Consider the following 22,623-nt stretch of genomic DNA (forward strand, 5'->3'; position numbering starts at 1 on the left):
GTACATCTTCTCATCTAACTTTCTCCAAGAACTGCAAATATGCTTTTTCACAAAATACCAAATTATTTCTTTCAAACGTGAAACAGTAGCAAGGCATCGGCACTATAGAAATACAGCCAAGATATATTTCTTTTATATAAAAACAGTTTATTGATTTATCAACAACTGTCAACTGTACAATCCTTAGGGATGATGACACGTGTATGCTACACAGTCTAATGTGTGTTTATGCAGAGACCATTCCTGTCCATATGAAGATTGAAGTCGAACATTATGAAATACTTTAGAAAGCAAACAGAGCATACCCAAAATGTAAAATGTGGTAATGGATTTTCCTGCCACCTTTATAAGTAACCATGTAAGTCTAGCACATCAGTCACATAATTGATCGAGAGGCAATAATTCACTCTTAGACTGATGAATAAACTTTTCTGAGGAGAAAGTCTTGTCAACAGACTGAACTCAAGTCACAGTTGCTTCTCCTTAAAACCCACGAGTCCTCCGGTTGATAGTTATCCATTTGAATGTCCTTTAAAGCAGCCAGTGTTTTCATTGATAGGTCTTCATTATGAAGTTGAATTTCTGCTGACCAGGGCCAAAGGGTAGACGTAACTGGAAACCATGATTTTCTCCTTCTTCCAGTCTGAAAAAAGGGCCTTTCCAGAATTCTCCACTGCTAAAATCCATGGGACAAACGTCTTTGTTACAGCAAATAGCGAAGAAAAATGGCATTGTCAGGGAGAAAAAAAATCCAAATTAGATTTCCGAAAAGGTCATTCTGGACAACGAACATGAAAAAAGCAGAGGAGGGGAAAAAACTGAAATAGAATATCCTCTTACAAAGTCCTAATCTAATTTCCACCCCCAGAGGGGACAGAAAATCACAGAGAGAACAAGAAAGAACCATCACAAGCGTAACTGGACACCAAAATATAAATCTATAAAAGGCCTTTTATTACTCCATTATGTACACTTTTCACAGGACCTCCAAGGATAAGCTCCAGAGCGAAGCGCCGCTTCTAGTTGTGTCATGGAACTTTATCTCCACATTAAAAAGGACGAATAAAAAAAAAAATATCCAACAAACAGAATAACAGCAAGACATTATTTTCTTCTTAGTGCCTTGGGGAACTGCACTTGCTGTACAAGTGTTAGTTGCATGGGTGAGGAAGGGCAGAGCCGAAGGACACAGCATCCACGGCCACCAATGTTCACTTCAGTCTGGCACTGCCAAACCTCCTGCCCATCCACCCCGGGGCTGCAGGCAACATCCATGCTGTCTGTGTGAGGGAAGGTAGATGGAGGAAGAGTCTACTGTTCATCCAAAGCAGTCTGTCCTAGTAGATCACTTCATATACAGTGGCCTTCTTGTCACCAGAGCCTGTCACAATGTACTTGTCGTCTGTCGAGATGTCACAGCTCAGGACAGATGAGGATTCCTTGGACTGAAGAAGATAAAAACAAATTAGTCTTGAGGCAGGTAACATTCTCATCTTCATTTGAAGTTAAGTGGAAAAGATTAGCTGACTACAGGGCAAGATTAGATTGCAATGATATTAAGTTCTGGCCTGATGCCCATCAAAAAGACTTCTTTGTCAGGTCAATAATTCAGGTTCAGTTTTCACTGATAGGAGAGTCTTATCAGACAGCGGTCGCTGTGCCCTTCCGCTCAGAGACAACTGTGCATACTTTTGGACTGTCTGCAGACAGAGTGTATTGATCTGCATACCTGGAATATGCTGGCGCCATAAGGAGTCCTCCAAGCATTCAACAGATTGTCCTTCCCAGTGCTTACGAACCATTTACCTGCAAAGAAAACAACAGTGAAATCAGGTTACTTGGACTAAAAAGTGGTATAAAAATAAAGAGTTGGCAGGTAGCCTTCAAAAAAACAATAGAGATAAAGACTGTTAAGGGGCACTGCAGCTTTAGTGCTGAATTAACAGAGGCCCCTTCACAGTTAGGCACAGTCAGCGTTAAGTCTCCATCAGTTTGTGTGTGTTCATACCACAATAGGCGAACTTGAGGGACAGGACACAGCTCTCGTGCAGGTGGAGCTGGTACTTGTCAGGCTTTGAGTGGTGGAGCACCTCCACATTGCTGCTCTCCATGCCCACAGCAAGCCACTCTCCAGTTGGACAGTAGCCCAAGGAGAAGATCTGGAAACAAGACAGAACAGTAATTACTGATGGTTCTTGGGCTCAAAGGAAATGTCCCCTCACAGTAAGACTTTGGCTGCGTGTTATCCATCTCTCCTCTGTTGCATTATGTACCTGTGAAGTGAAGTCATGCTGCTGTAGCTGTCGCCCCTCCCTCAGATCCCAGGAGCGAACAGTGTTGTCAAGACCGCCTGTCCACAGCTTAGTGCCATCATGGGATATGTCAATACAGCTAGCACCATCCGTGTGACCCTGGAACTGCCTGCAATCAAAGTCAAACAGCATACAAACATTTATTGACATCCGCTGTTGCTCAGGCAACAGCAATCCTGTGGTGGGACCAAAGCCCACACAGTGTGAAAAAGTGTTTTCTTCTGACCTAACGAGAGTCTGGTTGTGCAGGTCCCAAACGGCAATGTTTCCGTCACTGCAGCAGGAGAAGCAGACTTTGGCATCGGGGCTGATGGCCAAGGCGTAGCATGCCGGCGCTGAGGAGGTGAGCTCAGCCTTGATGCGGGGTGTCGGAGAGGCAAGATCCCAGATGGTCAATGTGCTGGCCTCGCCTCCAACAATCAATGTGCGGCCATCAGGCAGCAGCTTACAGGAGCGGATATAGTTATCCCTGTTCTGTTGCACAGAGGACAAAGCAAATCAATACGTGTTCAGGTCAGTGGAGATAGAGAGAGGTTTCGGAACAAGTCAGTGAGAAAGGATGAAAATCCTTCTGTAATAATAACAAGCCAAAGGGTTCTCAAACCTACGCTGCTACCTTTTGAGTTTTTAGCTAGTTTTGTTATTTATTTGGGGAAGTTACCATTTCAAGCCAATTATAATTTAACTGCACATTTAATCTGATGTTAATCCTTTTCTCCTTTGGTTGTTTCCAAGCGCACTCATACTTGTAATTCTCACATTAAGTGAAAGCTCAATCTGCATTTGTGTACCAGTGCATTTGCTGTTAAACTGTCAGGGGGTTGTGTTCCTGTTGTGGTCCTTATGTATAACAAAGGATTATCCCATTGTGAGAGGAATGGTTGTTTGTTTATAGAGTTCATAACCTTGCGACTACACGTATACACAAACAGAACTAAGAGTAAAAAAGTAGCTGTTGAGTGAAACGTGAATCAGCAGCGGTGCTCACCAGACAGTCCAGTTGGGACACCGGGCTCTTGCTGCCAGGTTGGCTGATGTCCCAGATTTTGACACAGCCTTTGCCACCAGTGTAGACATGACGTGTGGGGTTGCTTATGGTAACAGCGCACACAACTTCGCCGTGGCTCAGTGTGTTGATCTGTCGGGCGTGCCGTGGAATACCAGGACCAATCAGGGCGTCGGGCGGGAAGGGCACGGGCTGCATCTGACCGTCTGCACTGACGTGGAAGGAGTAAGCCCTGATAGAAAAGACAAATGTTAGTCATCTATTATGATACATTACACGTTATTTAGCTGACGCTTTTAGCCAAAGTGACTTACATACACATAAATGTACACTTCAATAAATATCACTTACGGTTTGCCACCAGAAATGGATGTGAGGCTGGCTGGAAGGCCGGGTCTCATGTGGCTGTGAGGATCAAACCCCTGAAAAATAACAAAATGAAAACCTTTTAAAAACACGTTACTCTGTTAAATATTATCCTACAGTAAGCTTAGCTTAGCATAAATAAGCTAACTATAAAAAAACACAACTGGAAGCAGTGGGAAACTACGGAGCCCTGGAGGATTCATTGAGAGAAAGATAAATAAAACGAGGCCACGTTTTACGTTCTACCTTCTCGTGCGCACGCTTTAGTAACTCGTGCGCACGAGTTACTAAAGCGTGCGCACGAGTTAATAAAGCGTGGCCTCGTTTTGCGTGTGTTTGTCTGTGTGTGTGTGTGTCTGTCTGTCTGTCTGTCTGTGTGTGTGTGTGTGTGTGTGTGTGTGTGTGTGTGTGTGTGTGTGTGTGTGTGTGTCTGTGTGTGTGTGTGTGTGTGTGTGTGTGTGTGTGTGTGTGTGTGTGTGTGTGTGTGTGAGAGAGAGAGTGTGTGTGTGTGTGTGTGTGTGTGTGTGTGTGTGTGTGTGTGTGTGTGTGTGTGTGTGTGTGTGTGTGTGTGTGTGGGGGCATTTGTTTATGATAGTATCGTTCGTTCCGGTGCACTCCGGCAGGACTATAGCACATCGAGATTAAGATTAAACAAATGTCTTTCACTTGGGAATACACATATAACTATGGAGAACCAGATTTGTGTAAATTACTGTTCGTGGTAATTTGAAAACAAATGCCGGTGGTGTCGGACACACAGAAACACACCGAACACGCACACACAGAGCGGAGCTGAGCACAATCACACACACACACACACCCCGGTGACAGGACATCTCCTTCATAAAACGAGGGGGAATAATCTGGCAGTTCGATGTGTGTGTAGGTGTGTGTGGTTGAACGTAGCAGCCTCGATCTCTATTCAGCTGTTCTAATGAAGGGAAACGCAGTGAAGTAAACAGTAAAAGGCACAGCTCTTTGCAGCTGGTGCTGCTCTTCTCAGATTCTGCTGAGTTACACCTTACTGCCTCCAGTGCCCTGTACGACGGAGCCAGTTCAACAGACCCTGGATATGTTTGAGTTACCCGGCTTAACTAACCCTAACAAACGCGATGTCGATAAGCGGTCCTACGAAGCTGGTTATCAACTCAGCAAATCAAACAGGGTTTCTCTGACCGGCTGAGAGCGCGTTCACGTGAAAGGGACGGGGTTAGCAACATTTGACCAATCACAAACATGGAGACGCGTGCTGACAGCGCAGCGTCATACTTCATGAATGAATAGTGTAAATAGCAAATCCTGCTTCGTAGTACAGGCCACTGGTGCCGCAGAGATTTCATAAAGTGAAGAAGGTTTTCCTTCTATAAAACAGCTGTGGGCAGCAGATACTGTGAGTCACGGACAGGAATCCCTCAGTTTAAATAAAACGAGGCCACGCTTTATTAACTCGTGCGCACGCTTTATTAACTCGTGCACACACTTTATTAACTCGTGCACACGCTTTATTAACTCGTGCACACACTTTATTAACTCGTGCGAACATTTTATTTATTTTTCTCTCAATGAACCCTCCAGGGCTCCGTAGGAAACAGCTGGCTTGGTTCTCTCCAAAAAGGTAAATACAATTCTTGTCAGGGTCCTACTCAAAGACAAAGCTCCATATCGCTATATGAGGTCTAAAACTCCTCAGGGACCCTTTAAGAGAAAATATTGATCTTTGGTTCCGAGCAAGAAAGACAATAATGTCAAACTATCCTTTTAACTATTTGCAGTCGTTTTAGGTGATACAGGTAAATAAAAGGAGAGGAAAGAGTGTTACCATTGGCGAGCGTCCATAGGCTGCAGCTGCTGCAACGCTCATCTGAGGGGAGATGTGCAGACCAGCGTACACACTAGGACTGGTCAGGCCTCCATTCATTTCATGATGGCCCATCATCGCAAAGGGGGTAGGGTAAGAGCTTGCGATGGATAGAGGGGTGCGCAAAGCTGGCGCTGCTACAGACAAAGACAGGAGAAGGATATTGGTATGTGACATAACGGTACAGTGGGAGAGGATGGAAAAATGATTTATCTCAGTTGCTAGCGAGGAAAAAAAAAAGAGTGGTACCAACCAAGAGCCTCCATGCCTGGTGGTTTGCCCAGGATGGGTCTGAGCCCAGGAGTGGAGCTGGTGCCAGGGGTGGGGGCATCATTTCGGGGGGTGGGGGTGGTGGACTTGAGGCCAGGCGTGGAGGATTTGTCATTCTGTCGAGGGAACGAAAGAGCAACCACAATCACAATCCCGAAACCAGGCACTGTGCTGACTGACAATTTGAGAGCAAACTGAACTTAATCCAATCTAATTCTGACAACCCTCATAGTCCTGCAGAGCCATAAACTGCTATTTATTCTAAAACCTATTATGACCACAATGGAGATGGGACCGTTTTTATCCCCTTACTGCTTTGGCTTTAATCTTTTAGTGAGGCAGAGAGGAAGAAACAAATCCTGGAGGAGTTAAATACATTGAGCTATTAACAGAGAAGACCTGACTGATCCTGATGCGGGACAATATTATCCCTGACGTTTAGTCATGCACTTAAAGCACCGACAGCCATTCCTAATCCACTGCAGAAAACGTCCCAGATTTATTTGCACATATCCCTTTGCTCTCTCTGCAATTTTCGTTTTAAACCCTTACTGTCCTAGTTTGTTGAAACTCTTGGTGTCTTACATGACTGAGCTCCTTGGCCTTAGATGACGGGGTGCTTCCAGAAGAGGCCACTGATGCCGGGCTGTTGGGGGTGTCTTTCTTTTGAGGGCGGGGCTTATCAATGCCATTTTCAGGTGGGGAGTGGGCGGGACTTGCACGTGGAGTGGCAGGGTCCTGGAGAAAGACAGATTTGTACATTAATGCAACAGCTATAACACGGTACATGTCAATATTCCATTTACTATAATTGCTCTGCTCACCTCATTAGAAACATCTACCACCAGGTCGTCACTCTTCTCTCCATCACTGTCCTGTAAAGAGATTTTTTTCAAATTAGTCACTTTTTTTTCTCTCAATGAATCCTTTGAAATATGTCTCTGGCCACAGGAGGGTCAACGGAGTACTTTGAAATGCACTCATTTGCCTTCTCGCCAAGAGTTGGATGAGCCTGGAGCAGTAAAATCCTGGAGTCATGGTGATGTTGCCAGGCAACCAGCGGAGACTCCGGGAAGCCACTGTTGCCGGCCAAAAATTGTCGCAAACATAACCCCCAATAAAACCACAATAGCTTTTATCACTTTGTTTTTGTACAGAAAAACAAGATGTAAAAAAGGTGTGACCTAGTGAGCCATAGAGAGCTAGTCTTTCTTTTTTTTTTAAACATATTTTTGTATTTCTTACACTGCAACTTATCGTCGTATTTTCTAGCCGTTTTTTATTTTCTATTCTCTTGCTTTTTTAGCAATTAAGTACTTTGAATTTAAATGTTTTTAAAAAAAGTGTGAAATGTGTGAGTTTTGAATGTGTTTATTCTTTTTATGTAAAGCTCTTTGAAATGGCTTGGTTCTGAAATGCACTGTACAGTATAAATGTATTTGTTAAGCTATGCCTGTAGGCAACTCCTGGTTGTAGCTTCATATGTAACAGACAGACATGACAAAAAGCGTGTAGGCGTATTTTCCCAAATGTCGAACAGATGCTTTTTTCACTTACATATCTGCTCATACTGTCCTTCTCCTCCACTTTGCGTTTCTTAGAGTCCAGACTGTAGTCAGAGGAGCTGCGGTGCTTTTCACTGGCTGTGCGTAAGCTTTCGGATGGGGATACAGAATTATTCTGCAAAGAGAAAACCAAACACACTTTATTACCATTTTGTCTTTCATTGTTAAAAGAGAGTTGTGAGTCATTCATCCGTTACGAATTCACAAAGAACACAGTGTGCCAATCCAAACACTAAAAAAGGGCCCCATTCACACAACAAGGGATGCTGCAGACTCTTAAAATGCAGCTGTGGGCCCGCTCCAAGCAGTGCCCTGACACCAGCCAGGCCCAATCTCTCACACAAGCCTGTCCGTGGCCAAACGACAGAATGGGCCGTTATCTGGACTGAAAGGAGGAGGGCTTGTTTTCCGAGCCGGGCTCCCTCCTCCTCATAACTGGACAACAAACAGCCTCACAGGGACATGAGCAGTGTGTTGTGGCTGAACAGAGGGCCTTTTCTCCAGAGTCAGTGAGGCTAAGCGTGAGAGGGAGAGGGGTGGAGAGACAAGGAGAGACAGAAATTGTATGTTGTGGGCATTGATTGCCGCAGCTTGGGCACCATGTCAGCTCAGGCTTTGAGCTCTGATAAAGAAAGAGAATCTATATCCTGCCAGTGGGCACGGCAGCGTGGGACTGACTGGAGCTTTTTCATGGAGCCTGCCTGCCCACACAAGCTGGGACAACTCACTCCAAACGCCAACAAAGTGGGAGGAACTCGGCAGGTGTCCAGCGGCTTTCACTGGAGTTTGCCATTTGCCTGCAAACTGCCAAGTTCTCCGGATTCCCTCTGTCCCTCCTTTTGAAGTCCTGAGCATCAACATGGACTAGGTCAGTGGCAGCCCAGAGAAGTGAACAATGGCCGATGGACTGGCTGTCTGGGCAAAGGGCCACTGTCTGCATAATGGCTGACCTTTAAGGAGATGCTTAGCGTGACTCATTAACCAAAGTCACCACTCTGCTATCAGATGACCTGGGACAAGAGCACAGAAACAAAACAGGCCGGCTAATCGCCCCAGGAGTTCCATTTCTTCAGACATGACTGCACCCATTCAGCGGGCCCAGCCTACAGAAACACAATCTCACAGGCACATCAGCAGCCATCAGAGATCGCAGCCATTCAAATAAAACGCTTTAGCAGGTCCAGCCAGACGGGGTGGGGAAAACAAAACAATTCTCCATTTGTGTTCATAAATATTCATCACATGCCAAGGATGAGAGTGAGCTGGTAAACAAGGGAGACAGTAGGAGGGATCAAATAAATCCTTTAAGAAGGGGAAGTCAAAGTCTTGCTTTAATTGTGATGAAATTACAAGGCTTCTAATCTCTCCAGCATGATACCAGTCATTTCCCTTCTGGATTAACACACAGGATTTATATTCCAAGCCTTATTTCCAATTAATCATTTTATTGAAAGCAGATTACAACAGTGCATGAAATCAGTAGCATCATGCTGTTGGCGGGAATTGTGTACTTGACATTTATGGTGGAGATGGAAGAGTGATAATGAATAATAATAATAATAAAACAAACAAGCCCTGCAACAGGAAATAGTTTCAGGTGTGGACACTCACCGCGTTCTCTGTTTCGCAGACATTGCAATGGCGGACGAGGAGATGAAGAAACCCCAGGGAGCAAAGAGAGAAAAAGCCGTCAGTTAGCATATCATAACAGATGCTTCTGGCTGAACGTGTGAGAATCAGCTGCAGGGCACAAGGCCCCTCTTATCAACGTGTGTTGGAGCTGTTGAATAGCTTATGCAGTCATGGGCTGGGAATGTACCAGCTCATTACCCAGACAGAATGTGAACAGACAGGATGTGCTGCTCACCTAAGGGCCCTACCATTCTGCTCTAGAGACTGAGAAGCACCACACTTTTTATATTATTTTCCCCCTGTTTAACATCTACGCAATAATGTTGAGATTAATATACTTTTCAATTCTTCTCAATAATGAGCATCTAATGCCCAATTGGTTTAACTCCTCACCTCTGTGTTCCAGATCATTGTGGTTCTTCTCATCCTTCACTGGGAGGTGGGCTTGGCTGCCCAGGGCGCCCAGTGCTAGCAGGCCTGATCCTGCGCCTGTCACAGAGGGGATGCCAGGCGGCTGCAGGCCTGAGGGGTGAGGAGGCAGCTGGATGGGAGGCCCGTGGGCAGCGTGGGAGAGGTGCTGTGCCTGGAGCTGCTGCTGCTGTAGACAGGGAGATAGACAGAAACACAGTGGGTCAGGGAGAAAAGACAAGGAGAAACCACAACATGAGGCTGATCAGTTAAACCCTGGATGATATTAGCACATTCACACATCTATTACTGTCAGGATCCAAAAGCAATCCCCCTCAGTGCTATTTCAATACCAGGCCATGGTGGCATAATCCCTAGATCTGTGCTGAGGAGAAGTTATGATTAACAATCAACTGCTCAACACCTCCATTGCATGAGCAGGGCTCGAGATACATTACACTGTGTTAGTAGTGCATTAACAACAAACTGCAAAGCAAAGTTCGATGCATCTACTGCTCAGCATAGATGAATCCTTTCACATCAGGTAAACTGGTGGATTTCTTAGTGCAGCGCCGCAGCACTATATGCCATCAGTGAGTTGAGCAATCCTCTTAAGGAACAGGAAGCTGTGTAAGAATCTGTCAGCCTGTGGGCTAAACAACTACCTGCTTTTTAAACACTTCAAAAACAAAACCAGCGTCTATTTACTCCTCTCATATTCATGTTCCTGGGTTAACAGAACATGAATCATTTGCACACCCATGCTTTAAGAGACTGAGGGAACACTAAGTGCCAGAAGCTGGTACTCCTTCCCTCTCACTCCAAGTATTTGAGTGTGTGTTTGTGTGTGTCTTGAAGGCTGCTGTGGGAGCCAGGACCAGGGGTCCCATGCTGGCACTCAGTCAACCCTCCAATATTCACCATGAATATTTGAAAGGCACGGGGAAATGGATGGGAGTTAAAAGGCACTCAGCATGGAAGTAAGCAGTTTAAAGCAAGGTTAAATAATACTTAGCTGAGACACCAATAAAAACATCAGCAATTTATTACCCGTCTACGAGCCAGCTGAATAATTTAGCTGCTGTTACAGCACGCACCTCCTCTGTTTTACAAGACGGACTTCAATCAGTGGCCATTTATGGCCATTTCAAGAATATTAGGCACTTTGTAAATGCAGGGGAGTTGGTACAACATATGCTACAACGGGATGGACCTGCCAAACACTGAGTTAAAAATACATCAACTCCGAAATAACTTACTTTAAAATATACTTTTTAAAAACAGAGATATTTAAATGTAGGTCTTACAAAGGGCACCTACTCCTAAAGCATGTCTTTATAATACTATCTGGAGGGCCTTTTTAATTGCTTCAATATTATCTGTCCTGAAGGTATAGAGAACTGGATTGGAAAACATAGTGAGGTTTTTAACTTGCAACCTCATCCTTTTCTTGAAAGGGCAGATGTCAATCCAATTACAAAATGTACCCAGGACACAAAGAGCTAGAGAGAGAGAGCACGTGAGTGTGTTAGAATATTGTGTCCATGAGGGAAATTAAGGAGCCAGTTCATTGGCAGGGGAAAGCCATTGTGTTTAATGAGGCACTGATGGGTAATATGCATGGTTGATCAGCAAGAGCCCTCATTAGAGGGCCATCAATGAAGACAATAATAAATAAAGAAAGGAGTCTGGCCTATTTCCTCTAATTTAATATTCCAAGATAAAGAGCTACTCTTTGCCCCTTTTTTCTCTGAGTAGAGCTAAAAAAAAAAGAAAAGGCAAGATTGAGCAAATGTATTTGAGTAGTCTCTAGTGTAGAGACCACACTTACTATAGTGAAACGCATAGCACTTTGACAGAAAAGTGCCATGCAGCATGCACAAGCCCTTTAAGCCCACATGTGTGCATACAGCTAAGTCAATTAACAACAGCATGGCACATAGAGATATTTGGGAATGCCACTGACCATTAGCGCAGGGTAGGCAGCTTGCTGCTGCTGAAAAGGAGGACAGAAAACGGTCAGGGCAACAGCTGCACCAGACGCCCTCTCTGCACAATTATATACTGCAATAAATAGTGTTACAGACAAAATAAATTCAACATCCTTTTATAACAAAGCCACTGTGTGTTTATCCAGGTGGCCACTCGCTTGGAGACAGGTGGGCTTCTCTGCGCTGCTTCTTAGCTGACTTCAATATTTTCAGACTTTTCTAATCAAACAGGATCCTCAACCAGTCAGGCTCGTCTCAATACAAGCAGCTGCCCCAGTTGCATCCTATTAATGGCCCTCAGCTCCATCAATAAGGCATGCAGCTGGCTCCTGGATGCTGCCTGTCTGCCTGGCACGCTCCTTCACCCCACCTTGCTTTGCAATATGCATGAGGATTTTGGCATGCCTACAGAGCCTCTCCTCAATGAATAACTAATGGAAAGGTATTCGTAAAACATACAGTAGCTACATTTCCACCTCCTCTGACAGGAACAAGCGGCGTGACTTGAGTCAAGGTCTTACAGTTTGTGTGTCCAACATGTTATAACATTTGGACTTTTAATGATATTCATCTTGAATTAAGTCCAAAGTAAAAGACTCAGGCACACATCTAAAAGTAAATAAATAATCCAGCATTATAATGTTCCAAATGTGAAAATCACAGACACAGGGAGGAGCCACAAATCAAATGAGCTTTTATTTGGGAAAACTGCAGCTTGCAGCTGCTCCGCTTTGGTGAAAGTGAGATAAAGCATCTGCTCAACCCAGCAGATAAAAAAACAAGCAGCTATCCATCACCTCATGACACCTAGTCGGACAAATTCTAGGGAGCAATTATCCTGGAACAAAAAGGTCACCAGGGGGGCATTAATTGAATTCCAATATGTGCCTCCAGTCATCAAGTCAGCCTTTGGGGCGAGCCTAGCGCATGCTAAAGACTCTGCAAGATTCAACTGTAGTAATAAGACCACTGATAGCCTGAGCTTTGTATCGAGGGTGACACCAATCACCTCTGCTTTAGGAGGGCAGGGTGAGCGCAGCTGATCAATGAGGGGCAGATGGTGTTTTGAAGCAGCGAGGAACACAGTAGTACAGCTCAGTGCTGCGGTGTGCAAACAGACCTGCATCGCTGTGCTGTTATGGCTGACTGCTGTCTGCACGGCCTCAGCTAGTGTGCAGCGCTGGCTGTGTTCTGCTCACCCTCAGCCTTTTAATTCCCTCAGCTAGCCAGGTCAGCATGAGGGATGAGCCTCCTCGTTAAAACCTTAGCCAATTAAAGCAATACAGGCTGCAAAGGGGATCTCAAGAGCTCTCAGGCTCGCATTTATAAACACACAACAAGGCAGCGAAGATGCCGCTGAGACCGGAGCTGGAGCAACAGAACAGCTCTCTTGAGAGCTGAACTTGTTTGAATATATTGCTGAAGAATATAGAACTAATTGGGACAAAATGCATGAACACATTTGATTCAGGCAGAGTTTCTCATTCTATTCTCACAGTTTGTGCATTAACAAGACATTAACAGAGAAATGAGCAGAATAAATAAATGAATAATAAAGAGGGTATACACACGGTCAGAGGCAGATTGGGAAGTCCACGTACCCCGATGATAGCATTCAGCTCGGTCATAGTCACCTGCTTAGCCCTCTCCACTGCCTGAGCAACCTGCTGCTGGTGCTGTGGGAAGACATTTACAAAAGATGATTAGGGGGCATGCCAACATCCATCACACACCCACACTCACTTATCACAGAATGTCACACTTAATTCTCTTAGTACTGCTGCGATTCTAAAAGTCAGGGCAAACACCACACAAGCAAATTGCTTTCGTTTTATTTTCAAGTAGTATCTGTATAATGCAGGCAACTATAAGTGACTTTATTTTAGTAGTAAACTGTCACACAGTTGGAGAGAGACATTCAAAACTCACCTCTTGTGACAGGAAAGGCATAATTTGAGCTAAAATTGCGTTGAGCCGTTTGGCAATCTCCGTCTGGAAAACAAAAGAGGAGCAAAATGAGACGGGAAAGTATGAAACAGACAGTGACTTCACATAACCCCGCCTTTAATGTTTACACCGATTAAGTCAATTACTGCGGCAATCAGAACTGCTTGACTCAACATCCTCTAAACAGCATGATATTGACATTTGAAATATTTAAAACATTAGGAGAGCCCAGGGGGACGGAGCACAGCTGTGCTGAGAGTGCACTCCATGCTAAACGGATATGAGCCGGCAGAGTGCTGCTGTGTTGAGAGGATCCTCACTCACTCTGCCCTGCTTCCCCTCATCTGCAACGCTGCTGTCCTGCAGTTAACCTCAGAGTTAAACCACACAACCACACCCCAGGAAGTCAGGCCCAGGAAGCATACTGCACTGTTTACTTACATGTGACAGTGTAGGCAATTCACATTAAAGGGTCATAATGTGCAGTGAGCAAAGATTACAAACCATAATGACCTCAAGGGTAAAACACCTCAAATCTATAAGTAATACCATTAGAAGACCGCTACAGTAGAGTGTACTAGAGTGCTGCCTTTCCAAGACTGGAGTCTGGGCCCTTTCTCACTGCAATCAGCAGCCCAGCCCACCACCCTCCCGTCCGCCCGCTCCACCCTGCCTCCATTCTCCTGCTTGTCTACCAACTGCCATGGCAACGGCTGCAGACCTATCTTGCTGGGATCATTATGCAAATGGAACCTCTGCTTGACCGTAACAGGCTTTAAAATCATATTACGTGCTTGGAGGCAGGTCATTAAATTGAATTTTCAGCCTGTCGATCACATGAACATAGCAAATGAATGGTGGACAAAAGGAGCAACGGGGAGGAGGTGAGCAGAGTGGGTGTGATTCATCCCCCGCCCCTGTGAAAACACTACACAGCCAGTTTGTTCTGCATCCTTCTTCTCGTTGGAGCTCTGCACAGGGAGCAGAAAAATAACAGTGCCAAAGCTACATCATCTATGGAATTTATGAGCTGCAGTTCAACGCAAGGCCACTGCGGAACACAAACATCACAGGGATTTTCTCCTGATTTTTCATTTGGAGCGGCACACACAATGTACTTTGCAGACCGCCAGCTTATTTATTACACATGGCAGAAATGCCAGGCAGTTTTGGCAGCCAGACGTATTACCTCTGAGCAGAGCCAGAGAGATTGGAGAGTAATGTCCAACAGAACGAGACCTGCTGACCCAAGCTGCAACATGGATAGCCACTTAGCCGGGCAAGCCAGCAGGATAAACAACGAGCCGAAGATGAAATATCAGATGAGACAGAGGAAAGCCTGGGCTCACAGGCAATAATGTGAAACAAATTGATGGTAGCATGAGCTACAGAAGGTACAATAGTCCATGAGAAACCCCTGATTAGAACTTGATTACTGTGTGCATACAGGAAAAACACTGAACCGCCCGCCTCCTCGGACACACAATTAATGTGACCTACAACCAATAAAGCAATGAGAGGGGTAGATAAGGGCTTTATCTGCATTAGTATTAACGCTATGTCGTAAGTGCTCGAGCAGGAGCTCAAGAACGCCCTCAGAAACGGTTGAAAAGCTACGGAGCCTGTATAATCCATGTTTGTTGAGATAAGCCATGTCAATAGCAGACGAACATTTGACAGGATTTTTGAAAAGGCCTTGAGCGCACAGTCCATTCCTCTGTAGCTTAGTGTCATGGTGACAGCTGGCTGAGAGAGGTCAGGAGGTGCCTGATCCGTCGTGCCCTAAACAACTGGCAGCCTCTGCACTCTCACAACACAACATGCAAATACAGGGAAAAGGCTCCAACTCAGCTCGCCACTGCTGTCAGAATAGATACAGTGTAGTGCCAGGAGGATTTTTTTTTTTTTCACCAGCCAGCAGATAAAAATGGGGCTGTTGTCACTTTAAGTAGATGACAGCTCGGCCCTTGAGAGGCCAGCTTTGCGCTGCTGCTACACAATTACAGGTACTCGGACCCGTGTAGCACCACTTTAAGAGCACTCTCAGGCTGGCTTGTCAATGGTGTGCAGAAAGGTATTCGCCTGTTGCTATCAGCAGTGGGAAAATGGAGTCGAGCCACTGATGAGTATTAAATATAGAGAGGGAAAACTACTGGTGGCTCTGGTCACATGATCCATCTATAAACAATACTTGACAAGTCAGATTTAGAGGGCCTCCAATTTGTCCAAGATGATAGCATTGCCCGTTTCCTGATTTTTCTAGTAGGGAGAAAATTAGAACAGCACTTCACTGGCGGCTCATCTAAGCCAGAGAATGACACATGTTTCCACTAAACTGAGATGTTACACAAAGCCTCGGAGCCTTTGTTAATGTGAAGTGAGTCCAGAATAAATGTCCAATTGGCATTTGAAGTTATTTGTATTGATCTGAGCGAGGCCAAAAGGATGCATGAGTCATTACTATGATTAACCTTGTCAGCCGCAGCAGTCAGTCAGGTGACAGCTGGGATCCAAAAACAATAAACTCATTCTAACAAAAACAGCATAAAACCATAACCTTATTTAATATGCCATATCTTGAAATACGATAACTTGCAGTTAATATAAGTGGACCTGACAGCCAACAGTTCACACCCCGTAATTATTACACTCCATTCCAGTCCCAAATGACAGATTGGGCATTGATGTCTTGGAGAACATTTACTCCCACCACTTTTCTCTGCACGCCTCTTTTGTATGAACACTGCAGACACTACGCTGGCTGAAGAATGTTTTGGCCTTCAGTATGGCAGATAGTTTGCTACCTAGCAAATGATTCCCATTGCCATGTGTCCTCATGTCTGTACAACGACTCCAGTTACCAAATCTGATTGAGCCTTACAAACACCTAAGCCCCAAACGCCGCGCAACGCTTATAAACAAGCACCAGATGATGGTATTTACTGGCTGACATCACCCAGCAGAAATTAGCTGTTCTGCGTCTACATCGTCAGGGCTGATAGAGAGGGATCAGATAACACCGCCACATCAGTCCACCTGAGCCAGGCCGGTGTGTGCATTCTGAAATCTGAATTATGTCCCTGCACGGTAATGAAAAAAGGCACAGTAAGAGGAATGGATTTCCTCACTATGGAATAAATCTCCTGGCAGGAAAATAATATGCCTATGTGCATCCAATAATCCATCTCAGCCCTGCCTGTTAACCACTCCCCATCTTCTTCTTCTCCCCCCCTCCTGGGCTGTAAGCCGGGAAGCTGCATGGACGGGGCCCACACTGTTTGCTCACAAACACGCCGTTCAGCAGGTTAGGGCCCCACTGATGAATTATTCAAGCGCTTCCATCAGCTCTGTTGAGGTTCCTGATAAAAGTCAGGCGCTAAAATGGATCAGTCGATTAACCTGTTTACACAGAGCTGGGCTCTTGCCCCTCCCCCAGCTCCATACTCCAGCTCCCATCCCCCTACTCCTCTTCTCTCCGGTTGGCGATAAGTGCCTGACAGAAGCTATCAGAGCGGCCCGAGCCCTGACAGACATGAGGCAGTGTGACACACGGCCGAGACACTGATAGATCACCCACCTCACCAATTCCATGCTGCCGCCCCCCTCCCCTCCTACTCTTACGCCATCATTAACCAGAGGCTGTCGCAGCAGAGGGGACAGCCTCACTGGTTCAACAGCTGCATGGATGGGAATCTAAGGATTACTCATTCAAACCATCTTTATCTCTGCAAGCATCAGTGACTGATCTGTGGAGCTATACAAGATAGGATCTTTCGAGGAAGATAAGGGCACAATAAGAGGCTAAAGGACTTTTGCCAATTACTGTTCATTTAAAAAAGAAATACTGACCCATCAGCAATTCTCTCTCTCTTTAATCATTAAGTCAAAGGCAGAGCCTACTAAAGTCTACCTTTAATCTTATTAAAAGGCCAAGACAAATCAAGGCTCTAGCACTTTTAAAAAAAGGGCCACAATAATTCACAAAGTGGAGGTACACGTTTCCAATTGTATTGCCTTGTTTGCGTGCAGTAGATCAGTGTGTTTACAGCCCATTAGCGATGCTCAGTCAGCTCTGTTAACAGCGGCTCCTCCTGGGTCTCACATCCCCCGACACTGTGGAAAGATATGAGGAACATGATGGTACATACCTGTTTGTGCATTTCTATATTCAGCCCGTAGGACATCTCGTAATACTGAAACAAAAGCAAAGATTTAATTGATATTAATCAAGTCACATTTAGAATCATGGTGTGCCAACATTTAATTTAGGCAATTACTTTATACTCTTAGATGTAGCGTTTGTTTTATTTTAATGTGAATAGCCACAAATCAATAGTTTAATTAATCACACCACTAACTCCATCATCAAATGCTTTTAAACATGATTGAACCCAAAATACAATCCAACTTCTGCTGGCCAGCGTGATAAACTAAGATCAGACAAAAAGGGAGTTCTTAGAGCAGCAAACAGTGAACAGCCGATAAATCGATATTTTGTTGTTTATATTGCGGGCAAAGAGAAGAAAGGGTTGGATTTATTGATCGCCATCTTGAGCCCTCAGATCTCCAGGATGTCTATTTACTTAGCGTAACGCGATTGCTCAACACTCTTGATATTTCAAGCCAGGTCAGTCTGTCTGGCTGAAATGTAATCCATGGAGCCCACAAGTGGCAGCCAGGGCAGAAATGGCTTTCCAGTCAGCGTCTATTTGATGAGGCCAATGCATTATTCAGTCCATTAGCTTCTTCGAAAATTACTCTCAAACAAGAGAGCCATTCTGTCTGAGATCAGAGCCCCACAGCCGTAGCGTAACCTGACACCCAGTGCTGGCTGTGGGATACTTCCCTACATGTTTACCTAACCTCCTCCCTGTCAGGCTGACATGTTGTCTTCCTGTGAAAAGAATGTTTAACTTAAGCCTGCATGTATTGGTTTAAGTCATCCTCAGTGTGTTTACCTGGAACAACAGAGTACACCGCCACGGAAGAACTCCTGATTGCGTCATGTCTGAGCTAAATTCCTGCGTCATAGGCATGCCTATGTTTTTCTAAAGGGCTGCTAAAATGAAAGCTTATAATTGAGGCTTACAGAGAAACTAAGGTTGACTCAGTCAGTGCAAAATAAACTGCAGCAGGTTCCACGTCCTCCATTTTGTTTGCCGAGGTGCATTTTCTCACACACAGCTCTGGCCCTCCACCATCAGCTCACACCTAATTTATGGCCATGCATACGTCTGAGCGTGGAGTCTCCTAGGAGAATAATCAGATCAGCACACAGAGGGCAGCGCTGCAGCCGACCCTTGGAGATCAGGGGAGCGCTTTAATGGAGCCTCAGCCCACTGCCTGTCAGGAAGAGCTCCTCCGTAACAACCAGCTACATCAAACCCCCCGGGGCCTTTCACAGGCCTGTACCTGACACTCAACCCGCCCTAACCACCATGCAGGTGATCACACTAGGCTGTCTCGCTCCACCCCAACCAGATCTTCAACAAGCCTTGCAATTTGGAACCATAATTGCTCCCTTTTGTAACATAATCTTACCATGACATAGTGGCGCTGCATCTCCGTCTTCTCATTGGCCAGCTTGTCATACTCCACCTTAAGACTAAAATAGAAGACAAGGTGTCAATTTCTGGCATCTGTATCACTTCAATAACTCACACACACTCAACCACTTGACAGCTATGTAAAAGAAAATAACTGCTATTTTTTAATTCAACCATTTAGATTTCATTTCACAACCAAATATTAGCCTTGACCTTAGTTATTTAATGAAGAGGAAACGTTAACACTGTCATACTTTGGTGATATACTTTGTAATTGTTACCTGTGATACTGGGCTTGCAGAAACTGAAATTCGTCTTTAATCCTGTCACAAGACTCTGCTACAGTGAATTTGAAGCCAGGCTGACCGGGCTGATGTGGAGCCTGAAAGAAAGGGTGTACAAATCACATCAGTAGAGTCACAGGAGGAAGTTTTAATCATCTTTTTCTTTCATTGTGAAAGGAGAAAAAATAGTTAGATCACATTAGACTACTTTCACGAAAATATCTCCTCTTTAGTAAGGAACTACTTCACACCTTCAGAAGCTAATAACACATTATGAATATGTGGCTGTCACACTGAAAATGAAATCTGATAATAAAATGAAATAATGATATACAAATAAAGGATTAAAGCCCCCACCTGTCCCCATATTCAGCAGTCATATGTTAGTGTATGGCTGAGTAAATATCTCCAGGCAGGCAAACCATCTGCATCCATTTACCACTAAGTGCATATTCTTGTGTAGCATACATGCTTTGTGATATAACCATATAGATGTGATGAGCTGCATTAGAGTGTAAACCGTTTTGCAGGACACATTTCAAAAGGGGGACCAGCAGCACAGCCAGGAACCATGTCAACATCAGTGTTGTCAGATAAACATGTAAGCTGTAGTAAGTATAGAGGAAGAGCTTCTTACCGGATGTCGGCCTTGTGGATACATCTTGAAATGTATCCTTTGTTTATCTCTCCAGTGTGCAGGTCCTTTGGCAAAATGGTTGAAATGTGCTCCCAGCCACACCGGTCTCAGCAGGCAGGGGTGGGGGGCAGGGGAGGTCGAGAAAATCCTGTGTTGAAAAATGACGCGGTTTAATCTTTAGACGGGGGTGAAAACACAGTACAATGCATGTTGTTTGCTTAAGTAGTCAAAACAGTAAACTAGTTCCAGTTATTGCAGAGGCAAGTGAAAAAAGCAGCAATATTCTTTCGCTTCGGTCTTCTTCGTGACCTTATTCGGTCAGTGGTCAGCGATACACTCGATATACTAAGGCAATAAATATCAATTTACAATTTAAACTGGTGCAAACACGTCATGGAGCAAAACGTACGCTACTTTTTCGCGGTTAATTTTAAATTGTTGCATCAAATACGTTTGTTTCAGATTCTAATTTTGACTGATGTTCGCCAAATGAACAAACCCCGCTGTAGGACGTCTCCAGGTCGGCCACCACCGACAGCACCCGGCTCCCACCTACTGTGTGACTCCGCGGAAAGCGATGCAAACGCCCCAAAAAACCCACAAATAAATCAACAGCTCTGATAAATACATACCCGTGTGTGCGTCTTTACCGTCCGTCCGACTTTTGTTCCTGAAGAAAAACCAAAGAGGCTATAATTCATGCGCTTAATCCCTCCTAATGTACGCGTGGTGGACGCGGATCTCGACAAGCATCCTCTCTCCGGAGCGCACCCAGCCGGACTGGGGGAGCAGTTTGGGAGAAAATGTGGTGCGGTCGGGCTCGATTAAAACTACTTTATTCTCAGCCGCGAAACCTCCGAGGAATGTGCGCCGTTTGTGGCCGGTTAATCCCAAAAAGAAAGAAAAAATATAGGCTTCCAAAATCTGTCTTCCGACTCGAAGAGGTTGGAGATTCTTTAAAAGCGTAACATGGTACTCTCCACAATCTCGCATTTCCCCCAGTTGTCCAGCTTACCCCGGTTGCCACACACAGGCAGCAGGGCTGAACTGCCGTGAAAGCGCCTATCTGTCCAATCGGATTACTCGGAAGGAATACGGCCACATCTGCCTATCGGAGAGCGACGGCCCCCACGTGGGGTGCAGCGATACATGACATCATCCCGTGGATCCACAAGGCATCATCCGTCCGTCCCACCGTGTACAACAACAACAGCAGGCATTGATGTGCCGACGATGATATCCACATTTGACAAAGACAGCACAAATTCCACATCCGCGCTTCATTAGAGTGTTTTTTTTTTACCGCCCAAATAAAGTTGATGAATATTTGGGTGAGACCACCACCAGCGGGACGGGGGAGGGATGTGTGCGGTGCAACAAGCCTTCTTGAATTGTTATCCCCATACAAGGAAACATGAGGATATGTGAGCTTGTTTGTAAAACATGGTTATAAGAATGTGAAGCTATGTTACTGTAAAACTGCCAAAGTAGCACCTACAATCTGAAATGTGCGGGGTAAACTCCCCCCAACACACAAACACCGTGAAGGACACACTAATGACCAATCGATCGAGCTGTCCACCAAATTAAAGCCACTCGGCATACATATTTAGTCTTAAATATACCTCGTGACTCTTGCACAACCTATCAGCATTTGTGTAATAGTTGCACTGCGGGGAGAGCAGAGATGATTGCCTTTGTCTGATATGAACATCAGCCATGTCTGAGCGAAGCCCGTACGCCTTGTTTTGAAGGTTCAACCCTGCCCCCACGTGGGACTCCTCTGCGGCTTTAAGGCCTCTCAACCAATGGCAGCGCGGTGCACTTACTCGCTGGCTTCCCATTGGCTGAGCAGCATCGAGCCTGTCATTCACAGAGCAGCGTTGTCAATCAATACCACGCGGGGTCAAGCGCTGACAAATGCCTGTGCTCCTCGGTGCTCTGCCTGTGAATAGAGCCTGCAATGGCTGCTTAATTAGCTTCCAATGGCTTTTCTCTCCAGTTCAAACAATCTGTTACCACCACGTAGTAATGAGAGCCTACATTAAACAAAGGAAGAAAGGAAGCATGCAAACAGTTGTAACATTACAACCTGTAGTTTTCCTTTACATATGAGACTTTATGTAAGGCACAGACAAAAGGTTTCTTGTTTACCTTTTATCACAAAGACCAATCAAACCTGTTTTAACATTAAACCTGCAGTGTTCTAATAATGACTTGCTGTATGCATGGATGTAGTGCTTGCATAATCAAACACTAATAGGACTCTTGTCTTTTTGTTTTTAAGGAATCTACTTAAATCAGTTGTATGCTATTTCTCACTTGTAATAACAAGCCATTTGAAATGAGGAAACACAATAGCTTGATGCTTAAAAATAGCAGCCTAATTATATTATCTAGAGTCTTTTAATGCCTAAGAAACATTCAAAGCAATCTATGTGGACAGATGTAAACCTTGAAATGTTAAAGAAAACCATTTTTAAATGTAAATGATGAAGCAAATTGAGATTTTTGATAAAACTGTGATCTTTAAGGCCTGTATAAAGTGACACAATCCCAAAACAACTAGCCATGATTCACACTGAGCAGAGCAGTATCTTTTTGGGAATGCTAAGGTCATTTTGTCATGTTAGGGCCTGAGATTGCCCAGCAGTGGTCTTACTTGTCATTCTTGTCAGCCACCTTGAGGATGTGGGATAACTGTGTTATTTCCAAAAGTATGGAGGCAGTCTGTGAGAAACTCAAGCACACACAAGAGCTGGCGGGCTAATCTCAGTCAGGCACCCCCTCATGCTTTTCAA

General features: G+C 44.9%; 1 protein-coding gene across 8 annotated transcripts; it reads right to left on the minus strand.

Moving 5' to 3' along the window:
- Positions 1 to 313: 313 nt before the first annotated feature.
- LOC104946490 (protein groucho-2) lies at positions 314 to 21,088 on the minus strand. Of its 8 annotated transcripts, none has more exons than XM_010772326.1 (22): positions 20,455 to 21,088; positions 19,823 to 19,970; positions 19,183 to 19,283; positions 18,897 to 18,960; positions 17,504 to 17,548; positions 13,338 to 13,400; positions 12,980 to 13,084; positions 11,384 to 11,413; positions 9,403 to 9,607; positions 8,989 to 8,996; positions 7,370 to 7,492; positions 6,637 to 6,687; positions 6,398 to 6,550; positions 5,796 to 5,928; positions 5,504 to 5,676; positions 3,670 to 3,740; positions 3,301 to 3,550; positions 2,539 to 2,786; positions 2,274 to 2,421; positions 2,009 to 2,159; positions 1,730 to 1,806; positions 314 to 1,445 (listed from the first exon to the last, which is right to left on the minus strand). In XM_010772326.1, exons 2-22 carry the CDS (start codon positions 19,844 to 19,846, stop codon positions 1,338 to 1,340), a joined length of 2,331 nt encoding a protein of 776 aa, XP_010770628.1. In that variant the 5' UTR covers positions 19,847 to 19,970; positions 20,455 to 21,088; the 3' UTR covers positions 314 to 1,337. The 8 variants fall into 8 exon arrangements, with proteins under 8 accessions (XP_010770628.1, XP_010770631.1, XP_010770630.1 ...); XM_010772329.1 differs by having other exon boundaries at positions 5,504 to 5,679; positions 11,384 to 11,410; positions 13,010 to 13,084; positions 20,455 to 21,087; XM_010772328.1 differs by having other exon boundaries at positions 5,504 to 5,679; positions 13,010 to 13,084; positions 20,455 to 21,087.
- Between the last annotated feature and the right edge of the window lie 1,535 nt (positions 21,089 to 22,623).

Source organism: Notothenia coriiceps, unplaced genomic scaffold (genome assembly GCF_000735185.1).
Source record: "Notothenia coriiceps isolate Sejong01 unplaced genomic scaffold, NC01 NC01_scaffold00011176, whole genome shotgun sequence".
Taxonomy (NCBI): Eukaryota; Metazoa; Chordata; class Actinopteri; order Perciformes; family Nototheniidae; genus Notothenia; species Notothenia coriiceps.

Coding starts and splice junctions, on each gene's coding strand:
- LOC104946490 (XM_010772326.1), bottom strand. CDS start 19,846: ATGTATCCACAAGGCCGACATCCG. Junction 5,677..5,795: donor ACCAGGCATGGAGGCTCTTG/GTTGGTACCACT, acceptor TGTCTGTAGCAG/CGCCAGCTTTGCGCACCCCT. Junction 2,160..2,273: donor AGCATGACTTCACTTCACAG/GTACATAATGCA, acceptor TCTTGTTTCCAG/ATCTTCTCCTTGGGCTACTG.